The 17,695-nt window shown below is 37.8% G+C and overlaps 1 protein-coding gene across 5 annotated transcripts in view; it reads right to left on the bottom strand.

The window, feature by feature from the left end:
• Nucleotides 1-3,276: 3,276 nt before the first annotated feature.
• Nucleotides 3,277-17,695, bottom strand: part of LOC105684349 (ecdysone receptor) — a 58,748-nt gene continuing 44,329 nt past the window's right edge. For 4 of the 5 annotated variants that reach the window (XM_048655906.1, XM_048655907.1, XM_048655908.1 and 1 more), the window contains 4 exons: nt 10,376-10,749; nt 9,865-10,125; nt 9,377-9,752; nt 3,277-8,864 (listed from right to left, as the gene is read on the bottom strand). In XM_048655906.1, coding sequence (XP_048511863.1) covers nt 8,620-8,864; nt 9,377-9,752; nt 9,865-10,125; nt 10,376-10,749 — 1,256 coding nt within the window. In that variant the 3' untranslated portion in view covers nt 3,277-8,619. The remainder of the gene's footprint in view (nt 8,865-9,376; nt 9,753-9,864; nt 10,126-10,375; nt 10,750-17,695) is intronic. The other variant, XM_048655909.1, reaches the window with a different exon arrangement.

Here is a 17,695-nt window from a genome sequence, read left to right as displayed (position 1 = left end):
AAGCTAATTATATGCATATGTATATTTTTTTCTCCTCGAAACAAAAAAAAAAAATGTTAATTTAGACGAAATTTGTACACAATATTGCACGATCCAATATATATATGTATATATATAATATAATAATAATTAAAATTAATTCGTCAATTCAATGGCGCGTTTAAGATTATTGATAAAATAATGATCATGACAATAATAATAATAATAATAACAACAGTAATAATAATTAATAATAATGACAATAATAATAACAACAACAACATGAAGACGAGTAAAGTGATTCACTACTCCTATACAGTATACCTTCAATTAGATATACAAAATGGGGAAGAGAAAAAAAAGTATTGGGAAAAAAATTCCATTAGTTACCATGCATAATTATTGTGATAACAATGATAATGATAGTAATAATTAATCGTAATAATACGGTTTGGGACCATCCGATGATTCGCATGCATTTGTGTTATCTGTTCTCTTTCTCCCTGGTGGTTGCGGGGTGAGATGCGTTTGGGTGGAGTCGTTGGAAAAAAGGTAATTTTTTTCGTCAGTGGAAATGTTCTTTCTAATTTCAAGCTGATGGAGACGTATGAAACAATAATAATAATAACAACAACGATAATGAGATTGATAGAAATAATTGTGAAGCCGGGAATACGTGTGTTGTAAAATAAGGGACGCAAGTAAAGCCAAATTTACAAAGCTTTCAATACCCTTTTATATATTTTCAATCCGCTTTTTCTCTCTATTTACAGTATCATGAATTTTTCAATATTTTCTCAACCATCGTCGTCGTCTTCTTCATTTTCCATTTCTTCTTTTTCTTCTTCTTTCTTTTCGTTATCTTCTTTCTTTCTTTTTTTTTGCTTAATTCAATTCTTTTTTTTTCTTTCCTGCTTTTTGTTTTTGTCTCGTACTTTATATGTTTATCGGGTTTCATTACTTACGATTACTACACCACTTATCACATATTCTTTCAGAGATAATGAGATCTCTTTGAAACTTCGAAAACTCTCTTTCTCTCTATCACACTCATTCTTTCGCTTTCTCTCTCGCTCGCTCGCTCTCTTTCTTTCTTTCTTTCTTTCTCAGTATATGTATAATATTATTCAATAATATTGTGCTTTCCACTGCTAATCTCGACCTCATTACACGCAAAGAAGAAAGATATTTGAATTTGAAAAATCGCGTGTGGTAAAACGATTTTATGGAATTTTTTTTTTTTTTCAAATTTTATTCATTCGATTTCGACTTCGAACAATCCTTTCGTGATATTCGCGCGAAAAATATCTCGCGCGATGAAGAAAGGTGAGAAGAAAAAAAATGAAATAAAATCGAAGCAACCGGTTTGGGTAGTACGAAAAATAATTAAAAAAAAAAAAAAAAAGAAGTAGAATCTTTCTCAGCCGATAATAGCAGTGCAGGGCAATGTGTAGTGAATACAATACACAAAAATAGCAGTACGGTGCACCATGAGTGTCTCTACTACTCAGTCAGTCTATATAATCCTCACCTCAAGACTTTTAATTTATCAAATCATCGTCGTCGTCGTCATCATCGCCTCGTCATCGAATATTCGATTGACAAAAATACCCACATCGCATCTAAGCCAGTTCGACGCGAGATGTTCTTTAGTTTCTTTGTTTCCCTCGTTTTTCTTTTGTCAAATTTTAGTATCGTCGCGTTAGATACATCGTTGACCGTATTTCCTTTAATCGCGATAATAATTTCTTCGAAATTTTTCTATATTACATACTCATCATACATATGAATACAGAGGTATGTATTTCCCTCATATTTTCTCTCTTTCTTTCTTTCTTTCCTTTTTTCTTTAATCCATCATTTATTTTCTTAATTTTATCGTATATGTATATATTATAATATTGATTTACACACACGCTCTCCAGACCATTAGCTTATGTAATCCATGTACGTTAAATTCTTAAATTGTTGGTGAAACTAAGTTTGTTTCTTCAATGGTAATTTTTCTTTTTTCTCAGTGTGTGTTCAATTAATTGTTTCGATTTTTTTTTCATTCTTTGAAAAACTTCGGCCTGGTAGAGTGGACACAGCGTCGCTCTTCCGTTTAAAAATTTACCTATCGATAGAAATTATGCGGTTCTTTTTTTTTTTTTAATCTACATACCAATTAGCGGGAGAAGACTCCGTTAGATTTTATTATTACATTTAATTTTTTTGCAACTTTTTTTCAATTTTCTTTTTTTTTTTTTTACTTCAAAACGTACAACAATTCAGTCTAATTTTCCAAAGCACCAATCGCGTGATCCCGGCCATCCAATTGGAGTATTTGGGCGGATGACAATCAAAGTGATGGCGGGAACATACCATTCAAAGAGCTCGAATTACGCTCCGCATCTATCAATTTTTTCATTTAAAATTTGTTTCTTCCTATCATTTTTAGTTTTTATTTCATTAAAATTTTTTTCCCCTTTCTTCCTCTTCTTTTTCTCCCCAAATTAATTTCGATTTTTTCTTCTATTCTTTCTCACACGTATATAGTGTATATAATATCATATACTTATTTAAGTAAAGTTGATAATAATCATCATAATCATAATAATAATAACGATAATAATAACAATAGTGATAATAATTATTATTATTGAAGACAAGATGCACTTCTCGAAAAAAGAGCCCGCTGTGCTGTGTGTGCTTTCTTATTAATTTCTGTTTTCGTATTTCTTGAATTTTTTTTCCTTTTTTTTTATAATTGATTTTTTTCTCATCGTTTCGGTTTTTGTATATTAATGTTTTCCATGTGTATAGTGTGACTATATTTTTGGGTGCTTTAATGTCGGATCAACAGATGACAAGCCAAGAATTTTTTTTCCTTTTTTCAATTACAGTAATGAATAGTTTTCATTATTATTATTTTTGTTTCTCAACGCGTTAATGCAGAATATTTAATCAAGATGAATTTAATTTTGAGGTTAGATTAGATTAGATGTCTAACACAACAAGATGGCGACCATCAAGAATAATTATCATTTCTTTTCTGTCTTCTTTCAACGAACTATTATTGAATAGAAGTATAGGTACGTACATATGTCAATAATAATAACCGTAACAATAATAATAATGATAATTACAACATTGTCATAATATTAGATAGTTTAGAAACACATAAAACTTGATTCTAAGAATAAGCTGGCAGTAGGTGATATAGTAACGTGACCTTAAAAAAATTTGTAGTCGTTTTCATTCGTTTTTTTTGTTCCTTATTGTATGTTTTTTGTGTTTTTCTATTTTTTTTTTTCATTTTTCATGTTTTATTTTCATTGTTCTTTTCGATTCGCTTAAAGCGACGTAATGACAACATCTATATAGACGACAAAACCGACGTTTTACTTTAAAAAAAAAACGTCTTGGCAGTGATCTCAGAATTGCGAAAGTTATTTATTTTATTTACTTATGTATTTTAATTTAATTCATGTAAAATACGTATAATACCTATGACAAATAAAGTTCAAGAACAAAAAAAAAAAAAAAATGAAATAAAAGACTTTTGTTTTCAATTTTGATGCGCATGGATGAAAATACATCGTCTAATCGTTAACGGTCACGAAAGAAGAAATTCTAAAATGAAAGCAATTCAACGATCGGAAATCATTGAAATGAAAAATGATTCATCGCGTTTTCACGCAATTCTTCAAAAATATCAAGGGTGAATAAGAATGAATTAGATGTTTCACGAATTTAGAGAACGCGATTGGCCTGCCATCCATTGTCCTATTTTTATTTATTCACTTATTTTTCTCATTTTTATTTGCACGCCTTATAAAATATGCTAATTAGCATTAGATTATTAATTAATACGATTAATAAATTTTGAGGCCGGTTCGCCATGCCGTCAGTACATTTTTTCCTTTTTTTTTTTTATAATTTAATTTTTTTTACCTCGTCTTCTCTTTAACGTATAATAATCATAATGATAGTCAGAATTATATCCTCGTGATCGTGTGTGTTATGTAATCGTGATGAAAATTGATTTTTTCTATCGCTATTACTTTTATCGCGAATCATTACCGATTCGATTAAAGAAACCGGCTTTATGTTACATTCACATACGCTCTTAGATAGTTTGAAATTTTTTTACACGCGCCAATTTTGCTCTGTGTTTTATGTACAATATGCATGTATGTGTGGTATGTAATATGTATATCATATAGATTTAGGTGTAAACTATGTTGGTGCTTATATACGTTATCAATTATTACATAATATAATGGTGACAATTTTTTTTTTTTAACTTTAACGATTTGCTTTTTTCCAATTGTTTTTTTCTCTTCCTTTTCTATGCTATCTTCTTTCTTTTTCTTGTTCTACCTCATCTCCGTATAAAGTTATTAGAACTTACAAATTTAAGTATGTATGATTCGTTCCGAACAAAGCTAGATGTAGCTAGGCAATTTAAATATCGATATCAATGTTGTTCATGGTGTCGTGTGTTCTCTTTGTTTTTTGTTATTGTTGCTGGTTATTGTTGCTCTGGTCGATTTTGTTGTTGGTTCTTCGAAGAGGTTGACGGAGGAGTCGACCCGATTTTCTTTTCTATCAACTTCCCTCCGCACTCTAAGTACTCCTCATTTGTTCGACGACGGATTTTGACCAACAAAAGTTTCTCCCAAGATTTTCAAATCCTTTTCAAACTCAGGCAGTAATCAAGTTCAATGTGATCTTCATCACCAGACTTGTTGAGAATCCAGCCTACCTGCCCCCTCAACAGTCATTCAACGTCATAGTGCATCAAAGAGCGATGGGTACGATCAAAGTAAATCAAATCTTCTGCCCCGCCAACCTCCTTCGCAATCATTGTGAGCTGTTCTTGGATGCTGCGGTGTTGATTAATTTCTGTTGTATCGTGGTGGAGGTGTCGGGTGTTATTTTGTTCACGCATCGGTGTGGCAGTGTCTGCCCAATGGCATTACGTAGTATTTCTTCATTTGTTAAAAGGCGTTGCGTACGTCCCTGACCCACGGCTAAATAACATTATTATATTGTGTGTTAATTCTTCACGTGTTGTTTTTTTTTTTTCTTCTTTTTTTTTTTTCATTTATAATATTAATTCAGGCGGTTTGCAAAAACCGCCAAATAAATTAGATATATCGAACATTGCGTGGATAGAGTTGTTTCCAGCCGTTGATCAAGAAGTAAAACAACCCTTCGAATATCGCATCGTTATGTTTCTTGTAAAATGACATGCCGCACTTAATTAATTATTATTCATTATTATAAATATCATACGTATATTATTATCGTGTACATATATACGTGATATATATTAATACGTGTAAAAAAAAAAAGAATATATATTGAATGAATAAATACAATACGAGTAAAATCCGAATCGATTGTAAAAAAATCATCCACCTTTATATTTCTTAGAAAAAATTTTCAATTTTATTCGTTACCTCAATTTTTCTCTCTCATCATTCTAAAAATGACTTTTTCGATTACTTCATATTCACACGTACTATTATATACATTATACATATACCATATCTGTATGTATTTATTATATTATAAGTATATTATAGATATACGTTTTATGATTATTAATGACGTATTAATCGCTGTTACTTATTATACATAATATATTATGTATGTGTAATATTAGGTAGAATTATATAACTGCATGTTACATATTACGAGATAGCATTACAGTAGTTTTTTTTGTTTTTTTTTTTATACAGTGTTACAACATCGAGAATCTTTTTTTTGGTTTTTTTTTTCCCTCCCGCTTTTCAATTTATTGAGTTTTGTTTCTTTTTTGTTGTTAAATTTGAATCTGAGGCGATTGATCTCTTCTTCTTCGCACAACTAAATCATTACTTCCATTATTCCAAACTTTGATTACTCAATTTGATATTTGCATTATTGTTGTTCCTTCCTCTTTCATTTTCTCGTGCTGCGATCCCGAACATCGTACGTATACGTCGATAATAAGTAATAATTATATTATACCAATTGTGTCTCGAAGAAACAGCGATCCGTTCCGTGGTTCTAATGTTTATGTTTAACCTTTCATTTGATTTTTCACCTTTTCATTTCTTTTTTTTTCCCCCCAGGTATTTTTCCGATTCGTTCCGATCCCACATGATTGACTATCGTTGATCAATTTTTCCCTTCTTTCTCTACGATTCTATTTCAATGTACAAACCTGTTTTCAATCCTCTTTCTGTTTCAGATTCGAGCCCTCTACCTTTTTTTCTATTACCTTTTTTGTGTTTTCAGTTTCGAACAAAACTATTATAATTGTTGTACAGTTGAACATACGCTTTGTTGTTGTTCACGGTCGATTTCCCAAAACCTAAATCATTATTTTGTTGTTGTTGTTGTTGTTGTTTATGTTGTTGCATTATCTTTTTTCCATATGCACAATACATCCCCTCTCTGATAATATGATGTTACGTTAAATCGAATGATGTTTTTTTTCTTCTGTTTTTGTTCTCCATTACATTACTTAGGTGAATATCTTAAGAAATTTTGTTGTTGTTGTTGTTGTTATTGATTAATTAATTAATTCTTCCACATCTTTTTGCTTTCTCATTTTTCTTTATTCTTTTCGTATTTTTTTCATTATTTATTTATTCTTTTATTAAAAAATTAAAACGGACGGTTAAATTTCATGTTTTTTCGTTTGTCGGTGAGCCGATGTCCGCTGCTGAAGGCACAGGGCTTTGCACTTGACTCGGGTCACCTATAGCCTAGCCTGACTGACTAAAACTCACTACCTTCTAGCCTTGTTATTTTTTTCATATTTTTGTTTTTTTCTCTTTCATTAATTAATTAATTACTTAAAATCTTCACATATATTTATACATATTCACATAAATATATATAGATATATGTGTCTCTCTGTGTGTGTACTTGAATCACTTACGTTTAATTAATCAATCACTTATTAATTAATCACTTAATTTATTCATTATTTTTTAACTTAACTATCTTTATATATATATGTATATATATATATATATTTATATATTTTTTTATATAATATAATATGGTTACTCGCTTATATTTAATTACATACTCGTGTTGTTTTTTTCTTTTCTTTTATCTTCTCTTAAAATTTGAATTTCTACAATATTCACCTGTCAATCGTCATCAACACCATCATCATCACTATCCATGTCAATTAACAACATCAATCGTTTTTTCTGTGATTGAAGTTTTCTTTTTTTGTGTTTACGTGTTTTTTTTTTTGCTTTTTTTGTTCATTTTGTAAGTTTTTTTTTTTTTGTTTGTTTCTTTAATAATTATTTTCTTTTTCTATAAACAACATACATACTAGCAATATATTATTATGCTATGCGTGTGATATAGACTCTATCGTAATTAGTTTTTTTTCTTCTTTTATTTTATTTATTCGTAATCGTGTCGGTATTATTCACGCCTTATTATCATTTTTGCGAAAAACGTGTTCGCTTTTTATTCTTTCTTTTTATTTTCAATCTTTATTTTCACTGCTCAACAGTTTTCCCTCACCAACTCGCACGACATATTACTATTCCCTTAAATATATTCATATATGTTTCTTATCGTCATTCTCTCTCTCTCTCACTCTTTCTCTCTCTCACTCTTTTTCTTTCTCTCTCTCTCTCTCTCTCTCGTATTTCCAATTTGTAATGTCCATTTTTTATTTTTAATAATAATTATTATTAACCTTTTTCTTCATTTCAATTTTTTCTGTTTTATTCTATCCATAGGTATGTGCTAATCGCGTTATACATATTCCACGTTTTACATTATTCTTTAACATGTCATTATTATTATTATTGTTATTAATATTGTTATTAATGTTATTAATATTATTATTATTATGTTTTTTTTCATGAGTTCTCGTTTGTTTGTGTTTTGCTTTTTTTTCTTTCTTTCTTTCTTTCTTTATATCATCGGGAGTAGTTTCGGGGGATATACATCGTAGGTATGTAGTTATAATATTATATAATACATGTACCTATATAATAGTATAGTCGTAATTTTTTTTTTTTTGTCTTTAATGTATATTATTATAAGTGTATGTAGCTCCTTATAGTCTCGGTACTGTCTCTACGTATCACAGCCTGCGTGCCTCGCCACTGTCTCTCAAAAAGTCGAAAAATTTTTACCTCAATTTTTGTAAGCATACATAAATTATCCGTAATGGTATGTAGAACATCGAAGAAAAGTGAGAATAACTTTTGCTTTTTGTTTATTTTACAACGAGATTTATGCCGCGTTGCATAGTTTTCTTTTCTATTGAATTAATTCGGTAGTGTCGTAAGTTTGGTTGAACAGTTAGTTTAACGATGAAGTTGAAGAGCAAAGTTTGTACGAATTATGTTGCTGTAAGAATGGAAGGTTTAAAATTTTTTTTGTTTCGCTCCCTTTTTTGAATTCGAGACAGTAGCATAGCGGTGCACTAGTATAAAAGTCACGGCGCCGCGCCGTGGGACGCACACAGTAGCCAACGTAACGGCCAAAATAAAAGAAAAAACAAATAAAGTAGATTAAAAATAAATTTCGTTTGTTATTTTCATCTTTTCTTTGCTTTTTTTTTGTTTTTCGTTTAAGAAAAATCATTGTAACCAAATGAAACAAAATTACACAAGAAAACTAGGGCATCAGGTCCCATATCTCGGCGAGGAAGGGAGGCAACTTTTTGTTCTTTAGTTTTAGACTTGTGCACATCTCGCTGTTCTGATTACCCAGAGTTCGCAGTTCCGTCAACACTGATAGGAGCTTAGCGAATATCATCCCAGACTTTGGTCTTCTTCGGTTGTCCACGTACGCCTTCAACGCCTCGAGGTAGATCTCTTGTATTTTTTCAACCTTCCATCCCTCCACTAAAGCTGGTCTCTCTGAAATTATTCGTAATAACGCGAAAATGTCAGAAGGATTCAGATTTATAGGTTAAGGTATACCTGTGCAGAAATATTGCATAAAGATCGGAGAAGTGTACTAAACAAGTTCATCTAAGCAAACGAATTTTGCTGTCAACTGAACAAAATGAAACTGACGTTGAGCTTTGGTTAGCTCAGCGCCAAAATATCGTTCGAATGATTCGAACGTTTTTACGTTCGATATCATCGAACAGATTTTCATTCATCGAAAAAGAATCATTCCAACCAAAAAGATGCCATCAACCTTGTCATCGAGGAAAGTAATCTACGATGAATGATTTTTTGATCCACCGATGAACGGTTTTCTGAATCGCATGAAACTTCTCCGATACGATTCAAGGGAGGATGTGGGGCAATGAGAACTAGTGGGGCAGCAGGACGATTCCTTGTTAACCTGGATCGTTTTGCCCCAGAGTTCGAAATTGCCCCACCTGCCCTGTGCGATACCGAAATTAGATGGTTGTACTCACCAGCAAAAATAACGATGGCTGTGAGTAAAGCGTATTCAGCGTTGTCGACTTTCATTGTGAACATTTGTCGACAAAATCTAAGGAGATCTTCGATCGTCTCGCCCATACCGGCGATGTTGTAGTTATCCCTTGTGTAGGGTTGATTGTTGGCGAACACGATGCTGTCCGTTTGTACGTCGTACCTTCTCGCCATTCTTAGCATCATTACTTCGCTCGAACAAGCTTTGAGAAGAGCTATTTGATCCTCTCTAAGCAATTTGTCGAACCCAGGTAACCTCTTCGCGAATTCGACGATAAGCTGCACGGTTAATATCGATATTTCGGTTATGTGTCTGAACCCGAAGTCGCTGGGGTCTTCTCCGTCATTGGGTTCGTTCTGAAAGACCATTAGAAAAAAAAAAAAAATGTAAAACTTCGCCAAACTTTCGCGAAAACCACGAAACTGGGACTCGATCGATTATCTCCTTCTAATTTTCCGATTTCCGTACCGTGATTCTTTTGAGATCCTCCGGGCTGGGCTGCTCGTACTCGTCCTGGAAATAGACGAGCCTGTGGATGAGTTCCTCCTGCTCGGGACTCACGGGTTTCACCCCGTTGTGGTTTATTATGCTCGTACTACTGCTACCTCCGAGCATAGTTAGCGTTTCAGTCTCTGCCGGTTCCAGTTTCACCCCCATTTGATCGGCGCCCATACCGCTCAGGCTGCCAGGTGAACCGTTCATCGTTGTACTGTTCGGTTTATCCTTTTCCTGAGGGAGCGACAAACAAAAAAAAAAAGAGATCCTCGATCAGAAAGCGCAGAGAAGGACGCTGGATCGCGGTCGATGTCCAAAAATGTCAAAAAAAAAAATGTTCCGTTTCCCAGAAACGAGAATGTTTGAGGGTAAACAAAATAGTGTTTCGATCGAAGTTTGTCGTCTGTGCCTGATACCGGTCAAAGTTGCGTTCGTTTGTATGGTGTGGGTCGTTAATAATTTGATCAAATCGAAGTTTCCTTACCCCTACCTTCTGGGCCTTCTTCTCCTTGCGTTTCACGGCGCACTGGTATTCCGGAACGACACATTCCGGCCGCATGCCAACGGTGAGACATTTTTTCAATCTACACTCCTGACATTTGCGACGCATGTACATATCGATCTCGCAGTTATTACCGTACTTGCATTGATAAACTGCGTTTTTCGTTATACTGCGTCTGAAGAAACCCTTGCAACCTTCGCAAGTTAGGGCGTTGTAGTGGTAACCGGACGCCCGATCGCCGCAAACGAGACATAGTTCTTCCTGCTGCCTAGGCGTCGGACCCTTCTTCTTCTTCGCATCGCAACTGTCCGCGCTGTAACCGTTCAACGAACTTGGTGGCGATAAGTCGTCCCTTCCTGAAAAACAGTCCAATGGACAAAAAAACACACTTATGAATACAATCGACTAGATGCCTGACCTTGCGTCAGACCGCAACTCTTTTTTAAAAAAGAATAACCAGCGCAACTCGTGGTTGAGAAGCACTGGACGTACACAATGGTACCCTAGCTATGGTACCAGTTCCTGTTCACGCGGTTACAGGTACATTTGTATTACGTCTATACGTACACACGTAGCGTTCCGTGTAACGATGTTTTATACATGCGGTGGTACTTTCACCAAGCGTGACTTCTACACGTTCCACGTGAAGAGTTTGTATCTATGAAACGAACTATACGCATATATATATATGTGAGCGCGATAAGAGGATATAATGGTTACATGGCGAACGTTCCGGCTGCACGTGTACTTCATTTTACATTCGTACGGTGTATCGTTGAAAAACACATCTCGCCACACTCGGCCTAGAACTAGACCCAGAGATATAATTACCGTAGATCGCAAAGATGCGCGGCGAAACGTGAGATGAACGAATTCTGAGCAATCGCTGAGGATTCGAAGGTGGGGAAAAGAAAATCGTTGCAGGTCAGAGGATCCGGAAGGATCGACGAGAACCGGAAAAGTTCGAATTGAAGTTGCAACTTTGCGTTCTTTACTGACAATGAGTTCAATATGGACGATCGAACACTCGAGTTCGTCGAAAGACGTTGCTCGAATCCCGAGGAAGCCATAACCAGAACGTTTTACATCCGCGTTCGAATGACGAAGGAGATTTTAGTCAGCCGATGTTTTAACGGACAGAAGTCCGAGAAGGAACCAGAGGGGTAAAACGGTACCAGGCCGAACACACGTTCCGATTAAAAGAAGCGTGTAGTTTTCGATCGGTGCCAAGAGTGTTGGTCTGCGGGGGAACGATGTATCCGGGGGCTTTAAAAATGCGGACCGTCGAGAACCGGTGTGGGATTGGAAAGGATAAGGCGAAGTGAAGTGAAGTGAAGTGAAGTGAGGTGAGGTGAAGTGTAGGCGACTCGACGATGAGTTACAAATTTTCTACGCACACCAGAATAAGAAGTGGCAGTCGGCGAGGCAGCAGCGGAGGAAGGAGGAGGAGGAGGAGAAGAAGAAGAAGAACGAGAAGAAGAAGAAGAAGAAGAAGAAGGAGGACGCGGTGCCAGTGAGTCATCGAGAGCGCGAGTCGATGAATTTCATTTACCGAGTTACCGGAGTGCTTATTTTAGTACCTGGCACACACACACACACCGACCCGACCGTCCAGTTTCGTTATCCTGCTATGCAAAATGCAACAGACATTCCCGTTCGCATGCGAGAGAGACGGACGCACGTACAACGGTAGGAATACCGATTTATGTAACAATTTCCCGGGAGAACTGCACAGCTTGATAAACAAGTATATTTCAAGGTCACGTTCTTCTGCTCATCCATTTACCATTTCCCGTCGTATAAAACGCGGCAATGGCGACACCGACGCTCCGGATTTCGTCCGTCGAAATTCGCATACGCCGATAGGAAAGCGAAGTTTTCGAAGACGGGAGAAAAAATCGCAGGACTCGGGGAGATTGAGACGTGAATCGTATCTGTGTATTGTGATTTCACATCGGGCGGCAGAACACCGCGGTACCAAACTATAGCGCAACAGGTATGAGATGATGATGATGATGATAATGATGATGATAATGACGATGTACTATTAAGTTTCCTCGGTGGTTAGTAGCCCGTTGCGGAGCAGTGAGCGGCCTTGACTCTGGCTTCGCTCGATCTTTCTCACTTGCGCAAGGCGTATATACCCAACCTAACCTATAAATTACACACTATATCAAGTAACGAGTGTGTTGAGGCTGTAGTATGGCTCGTCGATTTTATCCGATAGCCTTCAAATCCCCGTAGATGGTAGATCGCCATTTAAAGTGCTGCAGAAAACGTGCTTCTATCGTCAAAGAGAAGGGCAATACGCGGCATTAGAAAACAACACGGAGTAACCTGAACGATCGGCTTCGCGGTCACCGGTGTTCTACAGGTTCAAAATATTATATATATTCCTCGTTGCTTCACGGAACTATAAGTACGAATAGTATCATTATTATTATTATTATTATTATCATTATTATTATTACACCATCATCCAGATTAATTTTAGAATCCGGTTTTTTTTTCTGTATGGTCACGATGACAAAAAAAAAATTGAAGTTAGAAAGAAAAACAATTTACAATGTTGTCAACAAACTTGTTTCTCTAACGTTTTTAATTTTACGGTTAAATTTCGTCATCTGGATTCATATCGTTATTGGTATCATCAACATTGATCCACAAGGTAAGTCATTCGTGAACTTTAGTATAAGATCACCGAAGAAAAAAAAAAAACTATAGATATTACGCAATTTGTTCAATTCCAACAATTATTTTTTTCAACATTGTAACAAAAATTACCGTTATTACTTGACAGTCCTTCTTCTTTTTTGTTGACAATGTAATCGTCGTGTCGTAGTTGTGCGATATGTAATCGCACGAATGTAAGTTAGTAGTAACAATGATAATGGTAATGAAGACGACGGTGGTGTTAATACTTTTGGGAAGTTCGTGTAATTCAAATTGTCTTCGGTTTGATTAGTCCTCCGTACACCTGTGACCACGCACGAAAAGTATGTTTCTCTTTTAGAAAGTTATTATAGTATACCGACGTATGTAGGTATTATATATTTATACATGTACATATTTATTATACGCATTACTTCCAAAGAAATTGCCTCATCTACAAATCACCTTGTATATGCATACAAAAAAGACACACAAAAAAAAAACACCAAAAAAAGAAAAAAAAAAAAAAAAAAAAAACAAAAAGGGGGGGAAAAAAGAGTTAGCTGTAGATATAGTTACGCGTGAAGAGCGTTTATCGTGCACTTGTGTTTGAGTTAAGTTTCTTTGGGAAAGTAGGTTGACGTTTCAGCTTTAGTTACACATAGTGTCAGTGGGATAATATTGTTATAAAATTTTTTCGCCAACTTTTGTTTTCGCCCATCAATTATTACCGACGATTCGTCGATGAATAATCGGCACGTGGTGCTTCAGGATTTTTTTTTCCCTGTAGTACGGATGTATTCAAAATGGAGATCTATTTTTTTTTCGTTTTGCTTCTTTTAACAAGTATCGCAGCGATCGGTGCGCGAAATACATTAGAATAAATTTTTGTCCGACGCTTTTTTTTTTTTCAACGACAATGGAACACCAGCCACGGATTCTAGAAGTTTTAGAATCTTTGGAAAACATTCGTTTTCACGACGCTTTTGACGGGACAATGAAAATTGAGCAACGGATAGGCACGCCTGTCGGAAGGTGTGTGTGTACGTACAAAAGTTGAAATATTTTCATCGAACGTATATTCCTCGAATGTGTTACACGTCAATTTCGATGACGTTCCATGCGTAAAAGTACGGTAAGTTCTCCAACTGCGTTCATATTTGTTAGAAATACTTATTGAAATTCATCGCTATACGGCTGCACCCTGGCAGCGAGAAATGGTGGCATCCGAAAAGGTGCAACGCGCAACACGTCCTCCAACTTTTGTATATGCACCAAGGTATGTATATTCATTTCATGTGAGCACGCTCATATATATCTATGTATACCGGAGGTGAGTAACGCGCAGCGGAGATTCCGACGCTGGATGAAGCGAGCAAACGAAACGAGAGCCAGCTGGTTTCGATGCTCGCCGCGAAAATCTCGAGGCTGACAAATTAGAGTCACCTAACCCAACCAACTTTTTCGACGCTTCCGTTCTTGGTCAACAATCGGAAGTTCGATAACAAAGCCGACGGATTTTGGATTTTCGCGTTCGGGATTCACCTTCGACCAACGACAAAGGTTGCAACGAAGTTTCTCTACGGTCAGAGATAGAAACGAAGGAGGCTCTAGGCGTGATTCACGGCGGGATGTGATGATTTATCGAATGTGTAATAAAGATCTCGGCGAGATAATTACGCCGCTGGTTGATCATCGATTCGCGTGATTTATTCAAAGTCGAGTCGATGACGAAACTCGAGGTTTCACGATTCTCGTTCGGAGCGCAGTTTTCTTACCCACGGAGGAATCGTACGGCTTACGATGAGCTGACCACGTTCATACTCCGGAGATCTCTGTCGATACCGGAACGGTCAAACGATCGCTACGGTTGGCTAAAAATCGGCTGACTATGAAAAATAACCTGGGGAGCGTTAATTTTTAACGTCGCGAACCACGACGACGACGGTCCTCCGCACGAAAAGCGAAGAAGACAACGACAACGACGACGACGACAACGACTCTGTAATCGGAAGGGGAGTTCGGTGGGAATTTCGACGTGGATTCTATTTTACTTTTTTCCTCAAGCGGAACAAGCTGCGTGTTTCGGGATTGTCTACGAGAAGTCGAGAGCGTCCGTTCGCCTGTGTATAGAGCTACACAGGCGAACGGATCTAGTTCTCCGACTTTTAGCCAGCGGCGTGTTTACAAGCGAGGCATACTGGCGTAACGCCGCTACCGCGTCGTTCGTCCGACCGAACGAACCAACGAACGAACGAACGAACGACCGGTGTACTCAAATGTTGCGCAAGACCGTTCTTGCCCCTCTTTCATTTTTAACCGATCGCGCCCGTACGTTCACCAGCCCTGGCCTTGTCCCGCGCTATTTTCTCGACTCGAAAAACCGTCCGGACTCCGCTCTTCGCTCCTTTCGATCCCCTTCGATCATTCCCATCGCCTTTTTTCCGTACGATGGAACCGAACTTAATTTTTCTATGAAATGACCGGTACAACGTGGATTGGCCATGTCTTCGTGGTCGTCATTTTCGTTGCTTAAGTTCAAAAAACCAGAATTTGAAGTGGAACGGGAAAAAATAACGTCGAAATTCTGGATCCCGAAGTTGTGTTCGCTCGTTCGGTCGTTCCACGGCGGGACAAAGAGCGAGGCGAAGTGAGGAGTGGAGGTGAGGTGGTTGTGCGCGAGTGGAGGAACGCTCTGTTTCTCCACTAAGTTCAAGGATAAACACCGAGCTCCGCGGGGTTATTAGCCTTGCATCTCGCTCCGCCGGTCACCGTTGCGGCGGTGGTTGCAACGAGTAGAAAACCGAAAAAAAAAACAAATAAAACAAACAAAAAAAATGAGGCACGGGGATCGCCGTTCCCGGGCACTTGTTCGAAGTTGTCGGTAGATCTTCCGAACGGCGTATCGATAACCCTGAGTTTGGGCGTTATTTTTGTTTCTGGTGTCACGAACTTGACGGTTCGCCGATCACATGCGTTGTCCATCGGGTTACGTAACGGTCGTGAGAACATCGGTTTCCATTTAGTAGTGAAGTTGGCTCGAAGTCGTCTCTCCTCTCTCTGGGTCACGGTCGTGTCAATTCTCGCTGGAAAAGCTACGATAAGAGGAAGAGAAGCAGGCCGCGCCGCTGTCAGCCGTACGCCGTTCTACGGAAATGGCTTGCGGTTTCACTGTCGCGTAGAGGCTGGTCGGTCGGTCGTCCGTTGTTATCATATTAGGTCATTTCACACCGACTGCAAACGTCGACTGCAGACCGCGCTTGATAACGCCATTAACGACTTCGACTACTACGGTATCGACCAGTGTCAATCCTCCATCCGAAGAGCGTATGCTCTTCCATTTCCGATGTGAATACCGAACGGACGCTGATCCATGCTTTCCCAATTCAATTTCGCGAGAGACCAGAAGAGTTCGTGGACAAGGTTAGGCGAACCTTCGAAGGACGTTTCGCTGGTCTGAACAGCGAGGTGGCGAAACGCTTACGCGTTCTCGTTCCCTTCCTCCTGTATAAATATCACGGAGGAAAAATGACGTGGAATTGAGTTCCAATTAGCTAGCAATTGTCATGGAATTGGCGTTGGCAGTGGTCATCGCGCGTACGGTCTCTACTTTTTTTTTCTCCCCCGTCGCTCTTTCTGGTCCCCGTCTCTCTCCGTCCCGTCCGTCGGCCGCAGCCGGCGAGTTGCGGCTAGCAAGAGTGACCTACTGACCTGACCGATACACGGACGAGACGTCGACCCACACACAACCGACCAATAAACGTGTGGCGCGTTAGTCGCGTGGCGTCGTCGGTTTCACTGGGCGATTAAATGTGTGGGTGGTGGGGGTATAGGTATTTCGGAGCGTACCTATACGCCGCCGACCAATACGAATGCCTCGCGGAGGTACGACGAGCGCTCAGCTCTGAGTGCTTCCGTTTTGTCCGACGAACCAATTCAACAATTTCCGACACGGCGGGGAAGAGCGAACGGCAGTCACTCGACTGCGGTACAAGTAAGAATCGCAAAGGCGATTCGGCCGAAGTCAGATTAAAATGTCGAATGACCGAGGGAGAAAGAATTGAATTAATGGGGATTGTCAATTGGTGAAAATTGGTCCGATTGAAGCTAAAAACTGATCGAGGATTCTGTTTCTTTTTTTTTTCTGTTTTTCTTTTTTCTGTTTTGCACGCTCTTCGCAAACGCTTAATGAGCAACGATTTCGGTTTTCGGTCTTCCGGTTTTGCTACTTGGAAATTTTCCAACTTTTTGCATTTAAATTTAACACACTCGACTCTTTTTCTTCTTCTCATCTCCGTAATTCATAAAATGAAACGACTTTCAATTTCCCTAGGCCAGCTATACATTCCCTACGAACGTTCGTTTCGTACTCTCGAAATTCTTCTTCTTCGAGAGTAAGAAAAAAAGTCGTTCGAATCAACGCTCCGATTGAAAGAATAAAAAAAAAAAAAACTCGGAATCTCTTCGATTCAACTCATGTGCGAAAATCCCGCCCCACGATCTGACGTCCCGTTCAACGGGGAACCACGAAAATCCTTCGTGGAAATATAATCGTCGAACGTCGAGCGGGATTTAGAGCTAGTCTAGAATCGGATGGGAAACAATGGCTGCCGCACGTGCATGACCCTTTTGAGTCGTGGTTTCGTTGAA

This window comes from Athalia rosae, chromosome 5 (assembly GCF_917208135.1).
Source record: "Athalia rosae chromosome 5, iyAthRosa1.1, whole genome shotgun sequence".
Classification (NCBI taxonomy): Eukaryota; Metazoa; Arthropoda; class Insecta; order Hymenoptera; family Athaliidae; genus Athalia; species Athalia rosae.
This window is presented reverse-complemented; position numbering and strand designations above follow the sequence as displayed.